Below are 20,214 nucleotides of genomic sequence, written 5' to 3'. Positions count from 1 at the left end.
AAGTTCAGGTTTATTTTTTTTATATTCTTATTTAATTAGAAATGTTTAAACATGATATTCAATTTTATCAAATTCCTTTTAACTTCTATGGAGGAGAAAAATCAGCATAGTGATCATAATAGATTTCCTAATATAGAAATACTGAACCTTTAATAAATCCTATTTCATTATAAAATGTTAACATAATATTAGTTTATGTTTGCTAATATTTTATTTAATATATAGGTACCAATATTCACATGAGACTCATTTATAATTTGTTTAGCTACATTTATTGGGGTTTGATATCATAGTTAACTTCAAGTAAAAGTTTCTAAGTTATTCTTTTTCTAAATTCTTTAGTTTAAATTAATTCATCACTAAATTCAAATATTTTGAGGATTGGAATTTTCCTTCTAAGTAGCTCTGGGACTATATCTTAAAGTTTTAATAGAATTCACCCATGAAACTATGCATTCCTAAGCCTTCTATACCTTTTCTCAATTGATTATTTTAGATTTTAGGTCTTTGGGTTATAGCAATGGGCAAGATGAACCACATGAATACATTAAAATCCTCTGCTCAGACATGTCATGTTATGACCATTTACATTACACTAGTCAAAGCAAGGATACATGACCAAAGCCAAAAACAGCAGAGCAGAAAATAATACTCCATACACTGCCAACTATACCAAGGCCATGAAGGGAAAGGAAACTTACAAAAAATAAATAAATAACCTATCACAACTGAGCTAATAGTTTTATACATATCATTATTCTCAATTTCAAAGTATCAGCTTTGAGCTTAATTATGAGTTCTACTATTTTCCTGTTTTCTAATTCAATAGTTTCTTCTTTCCTTTTAGTTACTTCTTTCCTTATTTTTCTCCCCCTAAGTATTCACTTACTGCTTAATTTATTTTCATTTAAAAATTTCTTCTAATTCTTGCTTTAGCTATATTTCATGTACTTTGATAAGAGTGTTTTCATGATTTTACTTTCTGAATATTTTTCAATTTCAGTTTTTTTTTTTTTTTAATTTCATTTTTTAGTTTTCGGCGGACACAACATCTTTGTTTGTATGTGGTGCTGAGGATCGAACCCGGGCCGCACGCATGCCAGGTGAGCGCGCTGCCGCTTGAGCCACATCCCCAGCCCCTCCAATTTCAGTTTTATCTTCACTTTTCATTAACAACATTTAAAATTTAATAAGTTGTTTTTTTAAAAATTATTACTTCTCAGTTCTACTGTCTACCTGGTAATTAATGTAAGTCTTAATGCTCAATTTCCTTACTATCTATTAATCTCTGATCATATCCAAATAAAATTAGTTATGCTATTGTGAATTATATATCTGGTTTTCCTCCCAGTTTCCTAAAGCCCTTGGAATTGCCAAAGTGATAACTGTCTTTTATATGCTAATGAGATAACTGGAGGCCGGGCACCCTAGATAGCTTTTAAAAGGGCAAAGACCAAGGCATGATAGCAGAACTTTCAGCCCTACCCTGCAACCTTGGGGAAAGAAAGAGGGACTATAGCTTAAGCTAATCACCAATGGCCAAGGATAAAATCAATCATGACTACTTAACAAAACTTCCGTAAAAACCTAAAGGAAAGGGTTTGGACAAGTTCTAGAAAGCTGATAAATGTAAAGGTTTCTGGAAAGGATAAGGAAGCTCTGCTCCCACTCCCACATGCCTCACCCTAAGCATCTTCTCCACTGACTATTTATCTATATTCTTTGTTGGTATAAAAACTATTCATTACCTAGGAAAGCTTGCAGTGAGATAAGAAGGACTTTACAAAATGTGATAATGAAGGAAATGGGTGGGGAAGCTAGTCACTTCCCTTAACTCCAATCTTCAGATGAGGATCAAAACAGTGATTGTGGCTGCAAAGTAAAAGAATGCACTCATAAAAACATATGAAGGTGGGCTGGGGTTGTACTTCAGCAGTAGAGTTCGCGAGAGGCCCTGGGTTCAATCCTCAGCACCACATATAAATAAATAAAATAAAGGTATTGTGTCCAACTACAACTAAAAAAAAATAAATATTAAAAAAAAATATGAAGAAATTCACCTGTACAGTGGGCATGCCACCTGTCATATATATTAAAAATACCCCCACACACCTGGCCTAAGAGGTGTTGTGTGGGGTGGCAATTGAGAGTAGGTTAAACACTTTAATTTGTTTTCCTCTTTACATTAGCATATTTCTTTTTCCTACCTCTCTCCTTTACCCATCCAATTTTATTCTCTGTTAAATAATGTTCTTGTCTTTATTACTTGATTTTAGGTGGGTTCTAAATGGCATTTTTTGATATTCTACTTTCTAGGTATTAAAGATTAAACATGCAACCTCTTCTTCCTTCTACCATCATTTTTTTAGTTATATCATTCATATAAGAAAGGTTAATACATTTACATTGCATTGAACCATCATAATGCTCAAAAATGCTTCAGTTTTAGTCTATAATTAAAGATCTATCTATGCTCATTGCCAGTCCTTTTGCTGTATTTTTTCCAGTTATAGCTTGGTTGGATGAAATTTGTACTCAAATTTGGTTTCTTCAGAAGCTCTCGAGAACCATATGTCTCAGTACTTATACATTCAAAAGGTTTTCTGCCTTTATACGTGAAACATGATATAAAATTTGGGAATTACTTTTTCCTTGAGGACTTTATTATAGGTATTACCTTACTTTTTATTTGCTGTGGAGAAATCCAAGGCCAGCTTGAATTTCCCCTTTATCTGTGCCTGGCTACCAAAGCATTTTATTGTTGAGTTTTTTGGGAGAAGTCTACAAATTTTACTAAAATATGTCTCAGTGTTAATCATTCTAGGGCAATTTTCTCTGAGTGATGGTATACCTTTTTCGATATATAAATTCAAATTTTCTGCTATTCTATGGAAATACAATTTTTGAAATTGTGTCTTTTCCTTTCCTTCTTATCTTTTTTTATTTTCTCACTCTGCCTACTCAAAGGAGTACAACCATGATCCCCACAGTAGCATGAACCATATCCAGTGCCCAGCTCATGGTCTCTAAATATTATTCTAAACAATAAAGTAAGAAAAAATAAGTAGCCCCTTAAAGAAATAGCTAGTTCCAAGTATGAGGCAGAGAAAAATATCCTTCATGATCCTGGAATATTTTATATTATAAAATAGAGATTTTCTAATTTCCTTCATGCACCCTCCCAATGCACTGGTCTCAGGTACTCTTTAAAAATTACTGCTAGTTATCTAAAATAACAGTAAACACATTCTGTTCTACCCTATTCTAACTGAGCAGTACAAAATTAAAGTGACATCTCACAGATATTTAGCAGTAAACCCTGACCAATTTTTTTAAAAGCCAAACATACTAAATACTCAAGTCCATGACCATGAGTACCCACCCATATCCACTGAGACACACACACACTGACTGCTCAACCATTCCTATAGGGTTGTTTACTTATTCCTATAGGGTTAGTTCTCATTGCAAATTGCTCCTCCCACCCTGAAAATTGTTTTGGAAGTTTACATAAACAATTAATGTCTGAGGAGATGGCAATTACAGCCTACAGGAAGGCCACATATTTTTGTAAACAAGGTTTCTTTGGAACAGACACACCCATTTGTTTAAGCATTGTCTGGTGCTGCTTTCAAGCTACAATGGCATTGCTAAACAGCTGCAACAGAGATATGTAACATAAAAATATTACCAGCTAGCCTCTAAGAACAAGCTTGCTGCCTCTGCTCTAGTCCTTGATTCCTTTAAGCCACATCCCGTCTTTGTATCTTTTCATGCTACCAAAAAATATACCATCTGCATTATTTTACTAAAGTGCAGCCAAACAGAAAGAATGTCTTTAAGGAAAACTTAAATCCTGGACCAGGTAAGAGGTCTTGGTTTTGCCTGAGGCAAGGCTTCCTCAGAATAGAAAAGGTACTATTTATTTTTCCAGACTCCCTTCTACCCCCAACAAGTTCAAGATAATACTCTAGGAAGAAATTATTCTTTGATTAAAGCATTTCTTCAAGTTAAATATTTTTAGTGGATAATTGAGCTGACAAATATTCATAAATTAAACATTATTTGGCTCCTTACTTCTGATAGCAAATTCTCCAGAGACACAGGATCCATCTTGCTGTAGACATTCCAGAGATTCAAACTCACATCCTGCAACTGCAACAAAAGGCAAAGACATTAAAATAATTAATTCAATTCATTAGAACAATCAAAGTTATTTTCTGAAGCTCCGAAATTAATATCTTGGTGCTAGAATGAGCAATTAAAATTCCAGAAACTTGGGAGGATGCAGGAGGATTGCAAGTTCAAGACCAGCTTTAGCAATTCTGCAAGACCCTTAGCACCTTGGAATCTGTCTCAAAATAAAAATTAAAAATAAATAAAAAGAACTGGGATTGGCGCGATGGCACAGATCTGTAGTCCCAGCAGCTCAGGTGGCTGAGATAGGAGGATCACAAGTTCAAAGCCAGTTTCAGCAAAAGTGAGGCACTTAGCAACTCAGTGAGACCCTGTCTCTAAATAAAATACAAAATGGGGTTGGAGATGTGGTTCATTAGTGGAGTGCCCCCGAGTTCAATCCCTGGTACACCCCCGCCCCCCCTCGCCACACACACACACACAAAGACTGGGGCTGTAGCTCAATGGTAGAGAGCACCTGGGTTCAATCCTAGTACCAAAAAAAAAAAAAAAAAAAAAATTACTACCTTGGTATGAACCCAGTGTGATTACAATAATAAATCAAAAATTTCAGTCAATTAAATTAGAACCTATACATTTTTAAAAATGCTTTCTCATTCAAGAAAACTGGTTTTTTTCCCCCCAGAATCTCTGGAATATTCTTTGATTATGTTCAATGTGTGTGTATACATATATACGTACATACGTATATACAAATATGTATATATTTAATCTATGCACATGCAGACATGTCCATTGTGTTTTTTGCCTTTGTTTAAAATAAAATTTTAATCAAAATAATGTGTCCATGGTATAAAATAACTAATAGTATAAAAGCTTGCAATAAAAAAATTCTAATCCCCTAGTCTGACCTTTTATAAACCTCTACTAGTTTCACTTCTCAGAAGTGACCATTTAGAGCTTTTAACACTTTCTTTTAAAAATTTATTTATTTTTTATTGGTTCTTCTTAGTTTACATGACAGTAGATTCCATTTTGATAAAATTATACCAGCATGGAATATATCTTATCCTAATTAGGACCCCATTCTTGTGGGTGGGAATGATAATGTTTGTTATGTACTTCCACATTTTGATGTATGTTTCTATCACTGCTTCTTCTTTCTTTTTAACTAAACTTTTTTTATATACCTTTATTTATATTTTTAAATTTTTATGTGGTGCTGAGGATTGAACCCAGTGCCTCCCAGGTGCTAGGCAAGTGCTCTACCACTGAGCCACAACCCTAACCCTATCACTACTTCTTATCAATCCAGAAATTAAATATTAACTTATGGCAAAGATGCAGCTCTCCTATGCTCAACCCATTCCCACACTTTTTCTCTACACACACTTACCATAACATTACTTTCTATCATGATACTACTTTTTTGTTTACATCACTAATTATCTTATGACACTAAAAACCTTATAAATATTATTTATTGAAGGCTAAATGCAGATGCATTTCTTTTTTAATGTAATTTTTAAAATTTGTTGCTTTTAGATATACATGATGGTAGAATGTATTTTGACATATTATATGTACATGGAGTATGACTTCCCATTCCTGTGGTCAAACTACACTTCTTTTTGCTTTCTTATTTTTATTTTTCTCTTATTTTAATTTTCTTAGAAGTACTAACAGATGTTTTTTTCTTTTGAGACAGTCTCTCTATGTTACCCAGGCTGTGCTCAAATTTGTGATCCTCCCACCTCATCTTTCCCAAAAAGCTGGTATTGTAGATGTGTGCCACATTGTCTAGCCCACAGCTTCATTTTTTTTTTTCATTTGCATGATTTTTAGAAATTAATCCTAAACTTTCTAACTGCTCAACCCAATTTGTTTATTAAAAGATTTCTCAACAATGATACTATTGTCATTTAGGACCTGGTATTTCTTTGCTGTGTGGGGTCTCCCCTATGTAATATAGGATGCTGAAAAGCCTTTGTGGCCTCTATTCACTGGTTGCTAATAGCACCTCCCTTCACCTCAAAGCCAAACCAAAAATATTTCCAATACTGTCAAATGTTTGAGAGCAGGAGAGGGCAAAATCATCCCCAACCGAGAACAACTGACTTAAACTAAAATATTCCATTCTCTTTCTTCCCTTGTTTCACTCTGGCCCAGCTGTTGTGCAAGCTTGCACCGCTACAACATTCACTTTGAGTCTTCTCTTTGCTATTATCCTGAAGCTCTCAGATGACAGATTTAGTCCCATGACTTACTTTTCTCCTTTTTCTTGGTTAACCTCCTTGTTTACTGACACAGAACATTCAATAACTTTCTAAAAGGGATTAAGTGGGAAACAAACATTTTTTTTCAAATCTTTATTCTGTTCTCATGACTGTGCTCCTTTTTTTTTTTTTTTTTAATTCTTTAAGATCTCTGTGTTTCACCTTGAATAGTTTGTACTACTATGGCTTCAAATTCATTAACCCTTTTTTCTACAATAGCCAATCTCAGCTAATGTATTTTTTAGGTTAGCTACTACGGTTTTCATCTCTAAAAGTTTTATTTGGGTCTGGTCTTTTTTGTATCTTCTATATCTTTCCTACAGTTCCTTGAATATAGAATATAGTCATAATAACTGCTTTAATGTCCTTATCTATTAATTCTAATATTTCTGTCAATTCTAAGTGAATTTTATTTTATTTATTTGTTTTATTGCTAGGGATTAAACCCACAGCCTATCATATTAGACAAGCACTCTATCACTTATTTATAATCCCTGCCGAATTCAAGGTAAATTATGATGACTGACTACCTCATTATCAATCATGTTTTCCCTACTTCTTTCAAACTTGATAATCTTGGGTGCCAGGCACTGAATTTTATCTTGTTTGTATTCCTATAAACATTCTTGTGCTTTGTTCTGGGATGCAGTGAAGTTGATCCTTTTAGGTCTTATTTTTTATGAATTATTATGAGGGTGTAAAGCAGTGCTCAGTCTAGGGATGATTATTCTCCAACCGTCCTGAGTACTCTGCCTCTCAATTATGTTTTTTCCAGTCTAACTGGCAGGAAGGGGCACTATTCCCAACCCTGAGCACAAATCAGGCACTTTTCTTGAATCATTTAAGACGGCTCTTTTTCCTAGGCCTTGGCAGTTACCTCACACACAAGTACAATGATCAATATATTCCACTGAATACTTCAGGTATGGGACTCTCTGCAGATCTCAGGAACTGGCTCTCTCTCTGGTGGTTCTTTCCTCTTTAGCATTCTGGCTGTCTTGGTATTCTGGAGGTCCTAATCACATCTTCTGACTCAAGGAGTACACTGGGATCTACCTGAGTCTACCTCCTTGGGCCATAGTCTAGGAATTTTCTCAAAGTTGTAAGCTGAAGCAATCATGGGGTTCACCTTGCTAATTTCCACCTCTCAGGAAATCATTATTCTTCATTGCCCGATGTCTAGTTTCTTGAAAACCATTGTTATACCTATTTTTTTTTTGTGGGGAGGAGGTGGATTTACTTCCTCTATTATTTGTTTTTGCTAAGGTGAAGATAACACTTGGCAAATACCTGATTGCATGTCACTCAGGGGGCAGGGGGAATGGCAGAGGGCGATACCGGTTGTTATATAACAATCTTCAACTAATTCCTTCATTTTTAATATCACCAATTTTCATTCTCTGTCCTTTTATCATCTTCTTCACTAATCTAATCTGTTTAAGCCCCTTCTACCATACTCTGAAAAAGTTTTTCAAGTATGTCAACTAATTAGTTTTCTTGAGGGGACTGAATCTGATATCTCTTTTTAATGTAAATTTAATTCTACTAATGAGTTATGGATTTTTTACAATCTTTCCTTATAGTCATTCACCTCCCTTTTAACTCTACTCACCTGCTATATCTCATTTCTTTTTTTACAAACTTCATTCTTAAAAAGTACAAAAGGGAGGGGTTTTTTTCACTTTTGTTTTAATAGAAAAAAATATTTTTAAAAAGCATGTTATTTATCTTTACATTTAGTATGCTATGGTCTCTTTCATTGAATCTTTTCATAAGTCTTATTCCACCTCTCAATATGAAGAGCTTACGTTTGTCCATAAATAAGTAAAAGAATGTTCATGGTAGCCTTGTTTTTCAGAAGCTTTCTCTTAGGATCTTCCCCTTAGGGAGCTGGTTGTTATAAATTAACATTAGCAGTTCACAGTTCCAGAAGCTGGAGGGGGTAAGAAGAAAGCAGAGGCAGGAAAACCTGAGCAGAGGAACTTTCCCTTACTGCTTCCAGGAAAAAATAGTTCTCCATATCCATGACCCAGTGTAATGAGTCTAAATGCCAAGCAAAAACTATGGCTGGGTCTGGCTTCCTTTTTCATCCTGGCATCTATGACATCAGAGACAAAACACACTATGGGTGCATGATTTTTTTTTTTTTTTTTTGTACTGGAACTGAACCCAGAGGGGCTTAATCACTGAGTCACTGAGTTATATCTCCTGTCCTTTTTAAATTTTTGTTTTTTAATTTTGAGACAGGGTTTCACTAAGTTGCTTAGGGCCTTGCTAAGTTGCTGAGGCTGGCCTTGAACTTGCAATCCTCCTGGCTCAGCCTCCTGAGCCGCTGGGATCACAGGAGTACACCACCACACCCAGCAAATGACTTTAAGTATGGCCATACAATAAAAGAGAATTTTTAAAAATTAAGTTATAAATATCTATAGTTCTCTTTTTCTTATCTTTCATAGAGTCAAGAGTTAGCCGGGAGTTGTGGTGCAGCAGCTCAGGAGCTAAGGCAGAAGGATCGCAAGTTCAAGTTCAGCATCTTAGTGAAGCCCTAAGCAACAGTGTGAGACCCTGCCTCTAAATAAAATATTTTAAAAAGGGCTGGGGATGTGGCTCAGTGGTTAAGCACCTTGGATTCAATTCTAGGCACCCAAAAATAAATAAATAAACAAACAAACAAATAAATAAAGGCAAGAGTCTTTTTGGCTTGGGCAGTCATCAGGTCATCAAAGTGGAATAGAGAGGACACTGGCAGTGCCAATCTGTAGACCAAACTACTCCTCACCATAAAGGACTGGGAAGGGTAGGGTAAAGAAAATAACTAGATGGGGGGACTGGGATTGTGGCTCAGGGTAGAGCACTTGCTTCGCATGTGTGAGGCCCTGGGTTCAATCCTCAGCACTACATAAAAATAAATAAATAAAGATACTGTGTTTATCTACAACTAAAAAAAAATAACTAGTTGGGGTAAATGAGATGGAGACAAAAAAAGAATAGCTGGGAGAATAAAAATTAGCAGTTACATACAAGGGCAGGAGCTAGAGAAAGGAACCTGGAGAGAGACCTTGTAGTAAATATGATGCATATATTTTCCTTCTCATGGCCTCTCTCTAGTATAGATCTACATTATCTTTCAAAAATTTTGAGAAGAGGTTTTTGTTCCTGCAAACATGACTTCATGATGTGCAGTACGTTAAGGCCAAAAGCCCGTCTCACTTGGGTTACATTAACGGTACAGCCTTCTAGTATACCATCAAGCTATAACCTAGGGTCAGGGGCATAGCCTCAGAAGGCAGACCACCTTGCCCCAGCCCTGCCACTCACTGTGACTTTGGGAAATTCATCTAACCTTTCTATAAAAGAGAGACATAAAGTAGTACCTAGCTTGGAGGGTTTTTTTTTAACATGAAGTGCTGGCATAGAAAAGGTACTCTGTAATAGGCTGGGATTGTAGCTAAGTGGCAAAGCATCTACCTTGCATTCGCAAAGCCCTGGGTTCAACCCCCAGTTCCAAAAAAAAAAGACAAAAAAAAAGAACCCCACCAAAAAAAAAAAAAGAATAGGTACTCTGTAAATGCTTAGTTCATACAATTAATTACAAAAAAATATAATCTATTATTTTAAAACTGTTTAGCTTCCTCTATGCCCCATAGGGCCTGTCTCCCTTCAATCTCCTTCTCATCTGAATTAGAGTATTACTTCCTAACAGTGGCAGCTCTTGCAGCTTTGTTAATGCTCTGCTATTTATAGTCAGTACGAGAATACTGTGCTTTGGGAGCAGGAAAGGTACAGTCCAAGTGATAGCATCCCTCTTCCCTCTAGCCCTCCTTTAGTACATGCTGCTTCATATTAGTGGATGTGATGCGTTCCCACCAGGCAAACCTCCACATGTCCTGAGGATATTGGTACTTCTCAGAAGGAAAGCCAGGAATCAGCCCTGTGCCTTGTTTCTAAAGGTCACACTTAGGGCTGCGGGTAGTACAACACTTGCCTCAAATGCATGAGGACCTGGGTTCAATTCCCAGTACAGCAAAAATTAAAATAAAGGTCCCACTTACTCCCTCCCTAACAGAATGTCCCCATTTCTAGCATGACAATGCTCCCCATCCCTGGTTTCCTGTGCTGGGGCAGGTCATGTCAGTGGTGATCCTATGGAGGCATATGAATGCCTGTCGTCCATGCTACTAGACTACAAGGCCATCCTCCCTACTCTCTACCCTGAATGATCCCATCTCCCAGACTCACTCATTAATTCACTTGACAAATATTTATTCATTATCTCCTAGATTCAAGGAATACTGAAATAAAAGATTTTGTCTTACCACAAAAGCTAACCATTTTATTTCCTCTACTAATACTATATTTATACAAAACCCTGCATTGTCCCTTTCATTGTTTTTGAACAGTTGTCAAATTACCTGACTGAGGTACAAAAACACGGCTCTGTATACCTACTCAAGGAGCCTGCAGTCAGAGACCAGAAGTGAGTGGGTGAGTGGAGTATGTATGACAAGTGTGACAACAGGACAAATGCTGCAAGAGAAGTCAGTCTTGGGTGCTATAGGGGTAGACAGGAAGAACACCTAACTCAAAATGGGGAAAGAAAGAGAAGTTCCAAGAGAAACTTCAAGAAGAGAGGATGTAAGAGCTCAGTTTGGAACTAGCTTCAAATAGCAACTGTTTTCCATTTCAAGTCTTCTAATTTGTCCCATGTCCTGGCATGCGCGAGGCACTGGGTTCGATCCTCAGCACCACATAAAAATAAAATAAAGATACTGTGTCTACCTAAAACTAAAAAATAAATATTTTAAAAAGAAGGAAAAAAAGAATACAAGCTTGTGGGGCTGGGGTTGTGGCTCAGTGGTAGAGCACCTGTCACTGTCAGTTTTCAATGTGTTATAACAATGCACACTTACTTTGTGGGTCCTTCACAAAAATAGTCCAGTGGCACACAAAACCCAAACATATTACCTTTCATACATACCTCATATTTCATGGTAAAAAATCCATCCCCTCCAATGCCCTCCAGTGCAAAGGCCTGAACAATTGGCCATTTTTCCACCACAAACATATCAAATATCTGCAAGTGACCTAGAGGAATCAAATACAACAACACATATCAAATAGCATCCTAGATATAAAAGTCTAAACCTGATCTAATGTGGCTGGACAGGCATTATTTCTCACAAGTTCACCAGGATCTCATCTGGTAAAATAAATTTCAAACAGATAAAACAGTTAGGTATTGAAACTAGAAATACATAATAAAAGCCAAGGAAAATTAAAAGCACAAGCAAGTGATATCGGTTTCCTAAGTAAGTAATTAAGTAAAAAATGAGTAGTCTATTATATTTGAATTGCATTATTTAGTAGGTATAATTAACAGACCCAAAATTGACTCTTTCCCTTAAGAATTAAGCAATCAACTTCCTCAAGGGCAAATTACCAAATCAAAAATTTTCCTTTAACAATAGCTTAAACATGCAAAGCTTTTTCCTACCTAGAACATAAATATTGCTAAATTTGTTGGGTTTTCTCTCTATTCTCCACATCCATTTTTGAGCCTGAAAGCATATTTTTAAATGTCTGTACAAATTATTTCTTATTACCAAGAGGCCCCACATCTAAACTCTATGTAATAAGCAATAGAGACTATATATCAATTGTACTAAATAGCCTATCAGTTCTTCTGTCTGAACATAAGTGGCTTGCTGTGTTCATATGGAAATTTCACAATTAAGAATACAAGCTTGGACTGGGGATGTGGCTCAAGTGGTCGAGCGCTCACCTGGCATGTGCGAGGCACTGGGTTCAATCCTCAGCACCACATAAAAATAAAATAAAGATAATGTGTCCACCTAAAACTAAAAATTAAATATTTTAAAAAGAAGAAAAAAAAAGAATACAAGCTTATGGGGCTGGGGTTGTGGCTCAGTGGTAGAGCAACTGTCTAGCATATGTGAGACACTGGGTTTGATTCTCAGCACCGCATATAAATAAATAAAATAAAGGTCCATCAACAACTAATAAAAATATTTTTTAAAAATACAAGCTTTTATAGAAAATCCCCAATTTCATTTCACTTGATCCTTTGCCTAGTAAAAATGGATGAAGGGGTTTCTCAAATGAAAGCCTTCAATGAAAGAGAAGTAGGGACATTCAATTCACACACCATCCAAGCAAGGTTCTTTTTTTTTTTTTTTAGATTATTTTCACTTTACTTATATAAGACAAAAAATTTGCAAGTGAGGTATAGTCATTCAGGTCCCCCTGCAAATATTTTATATATAACATAAAATTTAGATGAAACACTGATCTTGGGTTACACTTATTTTTGCACAAATATTTTGAAAAAGAGTTTGCAGAATGGATTGCTTTTCTTTACATTTAACAAATAACTAAAATTGAACAGCAAATAGTTTATCGGTTAAGTACATGGTTTCAACTGCAGTAATAAATTCACTTGAACAGGAAACAATAATCAAGTCAAAAGAATAAATGCTTGCTAATCATCAGAAAATCTGTGGCCATTAGGGCTGTCTTGTAGAAATCCAAAATCACTCAGAGGCCAGATCTTAAAGAAGATTCGTCCTCTTATTAGTCTATATGGAGTAGGTCCATAATACCTGGAATCTGTAGAATTCTGTAAATTATCACCTTCTAACCAAACATGACCTGTTGGCACATAAATATAGGTTTTAAAGAAATCTGATGGACTAGTGGTGAGGATTTTGTCTCTTTGCAAACCGATTACTCTTTTACAAGTATTTGATTTTGGTTCACTTGGGCTTTTTGCAATCACAATGTCACCTCTTTAGATACCATAAAAATGTCAGCTAAGATTTTCTGCAAAGACAATATCTGAATTTTGAATTGTTGGCTCCATTGATGGTCCAGAACACATACATCTGTTCTACAATACATTCAATTTTAGGGTAGTTGCAGGGCTTCCAGGAAGAAATCTAAAGAATGTCTCAAAGCGTATGTGGGTGATACATGGTTTCAGGATTCCTCTGGCCCCAAAGAACCCGGAGAGACCCTCATCCAAGACTCAGGTGGGCCTTTCTCCAAGCAAGGTTCTTTTTTTAGAGGCTTCGGGGAGAGTTCCAGGGATTGCATTGAGCCACATCCTCAGCCCTATTTTATATTTTGATTTAGAGACAGGGTCTCACTGAGTTGTTTAGCACCTTGCTTTTGCTGAGGCTGGCTTTGAACTTGCAATCCTCCTGCCTCAGCCACCAGAGCTATTAAGATTATAGGTGTACGCCACCATACCCTGCTTCAAGCAAGGTTCTTAAATGGCGTGCTGTCACTCACCTTGGGAGCTGTAAGGAATGCCAATTCTACTACAGTCTCGAACCATGTCTACAAAGCTGGAAATTTTAAATTCTTCTGCAGCTTCCTCATCTTCATACTAAAGATGGAAATTAAAAGGCAAACAGACTCTGATGAGACACCATGAAAAGTTCTACATTTTTCTACATTTTTTATTAAATTTTTAAAAATATCTTTATTTATTTTTATGTGGTGCTGAGGATGTAACCCAATGCCTCCCACGTGAGGGGCAAGCTCTCTACCACTACCCACAGCCCCAGCCCCTTTTTTCTACATTTATCAGTGCTGTCCCAAGACATTTATAGTAGACTGCACCCAAGAGGGTGTTTTCAAAGCCAAACTATTGAAATTGCTGGTCAGAAAAATTTGTCATTCCTTTATAATCATACACAAAAATCATACACAAAAATCAACTGAAATCATACACAAAAATCAACTCAAAATAGATGAGGACATCTAAGGCAAGGCATAAAATTTATCCTCCTTCACCCCAAATCTTCAACATACAAAGAGTTCTTGACCAATATCAGGTCACAACTTTCATAAAATCTTAAAACTCAAATCTCAATTTGATTTCCAGCCAAATTCTTGAAAAGGACCCAAAGGGAAACAGAAGCAGATACCAGGAAACCCAAAGACAGAAATGTCACATACTTAGGATAGTCCCCTAAGCACTAGTCCCAGAAGACAGTGGTCTCAGGCTGGTGTAGAAGCAGCAGAACAGGAACATAGGTTCCAAGCCTACTACTAGGTCCTGATTCCAACAGCCCCTTTTTGTCACCTTCAGGCAAATAATTTATCTAAAAAGTAGCTTCAAAATGAAATATAAAAATCTCTACTTAAACTATTTTGAGGGGCCACCTGTTCCAGACCAACACTTTCCTTAAACAAGTACCCATTTGATCTTTTTTCCTCACCTCATTTTCAGTCATGCAGTGGAAATGCAGATTTCTCCAATGTGCCACATAGGGTAATAGATACCGATAGTTGACAGGATTACAGTACAGATGGACACTATCTGATTTAATCAATATAATTACATCTGTAAGAAAACAAAAATCAAGACACAAAATTGTCAAAGGCTTTTCCTTTAGATAGTTCCTGCCCAGAAAATTAGTTAAACCATTAAGGGCTGGGGATGTCCAAGTTCAGTGGTAGAGCACTTAAACCCTGCAGGAAACCCTGAGTTCAAGACCCTACACCACCAAAAAACCCCAATCATTAAAAGTATTTCAAAAACAATATAACAAAACTAATAATAAAATTATTTAATTAGGCAATGTGCTTCAAACCAACTAGAACATTCAAGTGTTGACGATAAGAATTTCCTGGTCTCCATGGCCCTCTGGTTATAGCAATGCAGGCACCAAATAACCAGTCTTGATCAACCAAAACATGGTGTTTTGCAAGGGTCAACACAGTAAAATCTGTGATACCAAACTCAGCTGTGTACTTCAATGCATAGATAAATACCAAATGGAAACCTCATGGTTTAAGCCCTCTCAGACAGGAAAACAGCACCAACTATGGCCAGTGATCGTGCTCTCACAGAGATCAGTGTCTAAAGCTCTTGACTGCTGGCTTATCTAGCTCCAGGCAATTGTGGTCCTGGATACTGCGTGTCATCTTTGGGAAAGCTTACTGTGTACACAGGAAAGGCTGGGAGGAAGGAAGCTGAGGCAAGGGGAAAGAGCTTCTGTAAATAGATCAGCACAGCTCACAGATTTAAGGAACGGCCATCAACAATGGTAAATCAAGCAAATAAAGCAATCCTAAAGGTATAAATAAAACCAGGTAAATGGGAGAGCCATGGACTAGGAAAGCAATATTAAAGTAGTAGGAACACTGAGAATGAAAGGAGCCATACCTCTGAATAAAAACAGAGATTTCATTCCATGGTTTCTCTGAGACCAGAGCCACCAGGCTTCTAATAAGATGAAGCCAGAAGTCACTGGAGGTAAAAAGGTACATAGGGAAGAGGAGCATCTGATGTGGGACAATTGGAACAATGCCAACACAGCAGTGCAGTGTAACTGACCACACTTTATGAAAAATATTATAATAAATACAAGCCATAGTTGACACATAGGTGCTAGCCTTTTAAGCCACTCTGCACTTCACATCTGGTCAGCCCAGAGTATTCTGGAAATAGCCTTTTCACTGTGGACTCTCAGGTAAGTGCTAGAGTCAAAGGGTAGCAAAAGGTAGGAAAGGGGGGTAACCTCTCATCTCTCAGTACTGGGTTTCCTCACCACCCTCTCTAGAGCCCTGTCCTAAATCACTTGTAGATTACCTTCTGAGGAGTGTGAGCTTGATGTCACCCAGAGAGACTGAGACACTCTACATTGAAGTGCAACATGTTCAAAGAACTAGGATACTATAAAGGGCATAATAAAAGCCAGGCACAGTGGTTTGTAATCCCAGTGACTCAGGAGACTGAGGCAGAAGGATTACAAATTCAAGTCCAATCTGGGCAATTTAGCAAGACCCTGTCTCAAAATAAAAAATAAAAAGGGCTGGGAACATAGCACAATGGCAGAACACCCTTAGGTTCAATCCTCAATATCACAAGAAAAAAAAAAAGTTTAAAACTGAACAGCTGATGTATTCTCAGAATCTCAACATACTGATGTCATCATTATAAACATGAGTTTAATAGTATACAGGCAGGTAAAAGAATAAAGTATATATGAGTTGAATATGTTCAATATTTTTAAAGTTTTTTAAAAAATAAGTCACTCTTATTGGTCCTTTTGCCTTTTATATATTTAGCGAGTTAACTATACAAGCAGAAATGTGATCAGAGTTTTCTAAAAATGGATTTGCTAATTTGGAGTAAAATGCTCATTTGCTAAGCACCTATTGTGTCAGGTGACAGGATAAAGACAAAAATAAGCAAAGTAAAGCACCTTTTAGAATTTCAAGTATTTCCTTAGTTTTAGTACTGTAATGTCCTTAGCAATCCTAGCTATAGTGAAATGTGTAGCTGATACAAGTTGCCAAGATTAATTCTTTCCAAACAAGCAGAGCTATACAATGTAAGAAAAAAAAATTTAAATCAAAATCTGAAACGTAATTTGAATTGAAAAAAAAGTTAACAGAAGGGAGATTTTCAGTTAATTCTATACTTTCTAATAAAAAGGAGAGCTTTAATCAATATAAGGGATAACCATAACTAAGGACTTTACCACAGAAGATCAGGGTTTCTCAACTTTGGCACTACTGACAATTTGGATTAAATAATTCTTAGGGGCTGTCCTGGGCACTGTGGGATGTTTACCAGCATCCCTGACCTCTACTCACTGATGCCAGTAGCACTCCCCACACAATTGTAACACTCAAAAATGTCTTCAGACATTGTCAAATGTCCCCTGGGGGACAAAAGTGCCCCCAGCTGAGAACCACTATACTGAAGCAAGATCATTTCACATCAGATGTTTGCTTTCATGGCTCCCCCAGCTGCTTCACAACAGTTGTCTGTCTCCTGTCCAGTTTTATTTGCCTGCTCCTGTCTCCTGACCCATCTGGCAGACAAGTCATGATGCTAAGTATGTGATATCAGAGATAGCTCCTGGGCAATAGCCCACTGCAGCATCAACACAGGCAGAGTGTCTCAGAGCTAAGGAAAGAGGAATGTAAGCAGAAAGCCTGCATTGTAGTCACAGGCATCATCAGGAATTAAAGTCACACAGAAAACAATTCCAAAAGATAGCAGGACAAACAGCTTTTGTTCCTCAGCTGAAGAGCCACAAGAAGTCTTCCTTGTAGGGGCAGCCTTGCAGGCTCATCCTTGCTTCACAACTAAACATGCTTTCACTGGATAACAGCACATATTTGAACCTTCAGCCTTAGAGGCAAATTATGGAGCCTTAATGGGAAATTATGAGGAAAACTAATATCTTGCCAAGAAAAGATAAAGCCAAATACTGATGTTTACTTTCTTCTCCAAAGTTGATTTACCCAGTAAATATATTCTGAAAATAACTTGTTGCTATTCACTTATCCAGTGAGTGACTAACAATACTTAATATATCAACAAAGAATAAATGTTATTTTTCACTGTCAAAAAGGCAAAAAATTTAGAGCTGGGGATGTGGCTCAGTGGCAGAGCACTTGCCTAGCACATGAGACACTGGATTCGGTCCTTAGCACCAAATAACAAATAAAATAAGGCGTTCTGTCCATCTTCAACTACAAAATATAAAAATTTTAAAAAAGGCAAAAATTTTGCCAGATGTGGTGATACATGCCTGTAATCCCAGCTACTAGGGAAGCTGAGGTAGGAAGATTTTGAGTCTAAGGCCAGCCTGGGCAATTTAGCAAGACCCTGCCTGACTTGAAAAGAAAAAGAAGAAAACATGAGGAAAAAAAATAAAAGACAAACATTTTAATGGGGCTTTTATTTTAAATTTGATCATACTTTTCCATAAAAAAATCATGAACTAACAATGCAAAGAAATAAACTCTTCTCTCACATAGAATTTTACCAACATAGACTTACCATCGAGAACTTCTTCAGAAAATCCTGTTTTCTCAAAATCACTGATATTCTGATTGTATAAACCAAACAGAAGATAATTTGCCAGCTCTCTGCAGCCTTCATTATACCTGCTATCAATTCCTGCAAGGCAAAGAAAGTTCTGATCAGCTGTTCTGTACTATGGGAGGCAAATGAGCCCCAATAATTTGCCCCTGCTTAGCAAAACTCTGATGATCAAAGATGGCAGCTCATATCATCCAATATCCTTACTTGGATTACAAGATCTAAATATTTAGCTTAGAAAATCAAACAGCACAGATTATTGAGACTAAAATAATCTGAGGATGTAAGGAACCAGATAATAATGCTTTGAGTCCTTCTATGGCTTGTTTAAGAGCTTAGAATACTCTCAGTTAGTCTTAAAAATAGATGTCTTAAAAATATTCACCTTTTTTTTTGATATGGTGCATGGGGATTGAACCCAGGAATATTCTGTCACTGAGCTATGTACATCCCCAGCCCTATTTTTTAACAGGGTATCACTAAGTTGCGTACAGCCTCACTAAGTTGCTAAGGCCAGCGTTGAACTTGCTATCCTCCTGCCTCAGCCTCCCAAGTCACTGGAATTTCACATGTATGTCACCACTCCTGACTAATATTCACTTCTTGTGAAGATCTTTAGCAAAACATGTGGATGCAAATAAAGGCAATTAAGGTGGCTTGAAAATAACATGAAGAAGATAACAAGTGAATGGAACTATAAACACTCAGCATCTCATAAATATTAAGAGCAAGAAGACTAAGCACTGCACTGGATGCTGGACTACCTGCTAATGGCATTCATAAAGCTTACAGTCTAGTGAAGCTGGGTCAGAGATAATAAAAAGGCAATTAAATGATGCTGTCTTCACTACTGCCTCTTGATGCTTCAGGTATATATACTATCTGGTTCTGGGTATCTGTAAAGTCCCAGAGCCGTAGCAAGAGGAAAGGGTCTGGCAGAAGGAGTTCTAAGAATAAGAGTAAGGTAAGGGCTCCTTATCTCATTGGTGTCTCTCTATCCAACCTCATTAAAACAGCCACAGATTACAGGGGAATGAAAGCTAGGAGTTTATCTTACAATGATATAGTGTTATCATTTTACTGTGATAAGAATCTAAATTGCCCCCACCCTGAGTCCCATCTTGTTAAAAGTACGGACCTAGGATGCACAGGATCCCATCAGGCCGAGACTTGCTGCTCTGGGTTAGGATGCTCTGTATCTGGCGGAGTCGGCTACAGCTGCAAAAAGAACAGGAAACAGTTCTGAGCACCAGCACAACCTGATGATAAGAGCTGCACTTGGTATGAGATGCCCATGATAAGGCATGAGGAAGAGAAATGACTTTGCTAGGGATGGAAATCAGTCCTTGTTTGGTTCTAGCATCAAAACTACAAAACGAGTTCCTTTCTCTTCTGTTTTCTGGAAGAAACTGTACAGGACTGGCCTGAAGACTAAGTCTAATTACCGATTACAAACTGGATAGCCCCTGGATCTATGGCTCAACAGAAGTTACAGCTTAAGGCCCTTCTCATGGTCAATCCTGGTCAGGAATAAGACTCAGCAGCTTACTTCCAATGATGTCTCCTTTCTGAAGATTTTCTTTCTTTTTTTAACTTGTTTCTTCTTTTATGGTACTGGAATTGAACCCAGGATCTCACACAAGTGCTCTGCCGCTGAGCTATATTACCCAGCACCCCCAACACCTTTTTTTGAGACAGGGTCTTGCTAAATTGTGGAGGCTGGCTTGAATCTGCAATCCCTTTGCCTTAGCCTCCCAAGTAGCTGGGATCACAGGTGTGTACCACCCCTTCTTGAAGAAGAGTTTCCACACTGATTTTCCCTAACTGTAGTCTTCATCAGTGTGTTTCAAAAACAAACACAAACAAAGAAACTAGGTCTAATTCATTCCCACAGCTACTCCTTATGGAGGTATCAGCAGAAAATATGTT

General features: G+C 37.1%; 1 protein-coding gene across 2 annotated transcripts in view; it reads right to left on the bottom strand.

Annotated features, from left to right (window-relative positions):
* Positions 1-20,214, bottom strand: part of Dnaaf9 (dynein axonemal assembly factor 9) — a 149,793-nt gene that overhangs the window by 102,925 nt on the left and 26,654 nt on the right. For both annotated transcript variants that reach the window (XM_027953746.2, XM_071608793.1), the window contains exons 2-7: positions 19,424-19,503; positions 18,244-18,363; positions 14,660-14,784; positions 13,725-13,821; positions 11,392-11,498; positions 4,078-4,155 (exon numbers count right to left, since the gene is read on the bottom strand). In XM_027953746.2, the coding sequence (XP_027809547.2) occupies positions 4,078-4,155; positions 11,392-11,498; positions 13,725-13,821; positions 14,660-14,784; positions 18,244-18,363; positions 19,424-19,503 (607 nt within the window). The remainder of the gene's footprint in view (positions 1-4,077; positions 4,156-11,391; positions 11,499-13,724; positions 13,822-14,659; positions 14,785-18,243; positions 18,364-19,423; positions 19,504-20,214) is intronic.

This window comes from Marmota flaviventris, chromosome 2 (assembly GCF_047511675.1).
Source record: "Marmota flaviventris isolate mMarFla1 chromosome 2, mMarFla1.hap1, whole genome shotgun sequence".
Taxonomy (NCBI): Eukaryota; Metazoa; Chordata; class Mammalia; order Rodentia; family Sciuridae; genus Marmota; species Marmota flaviventris.
The sequence above is the reverse complement of the archived record's forward strand: the minus strand, read 5'-3'. Positions and strand labels throughout refer to the sequence as shown.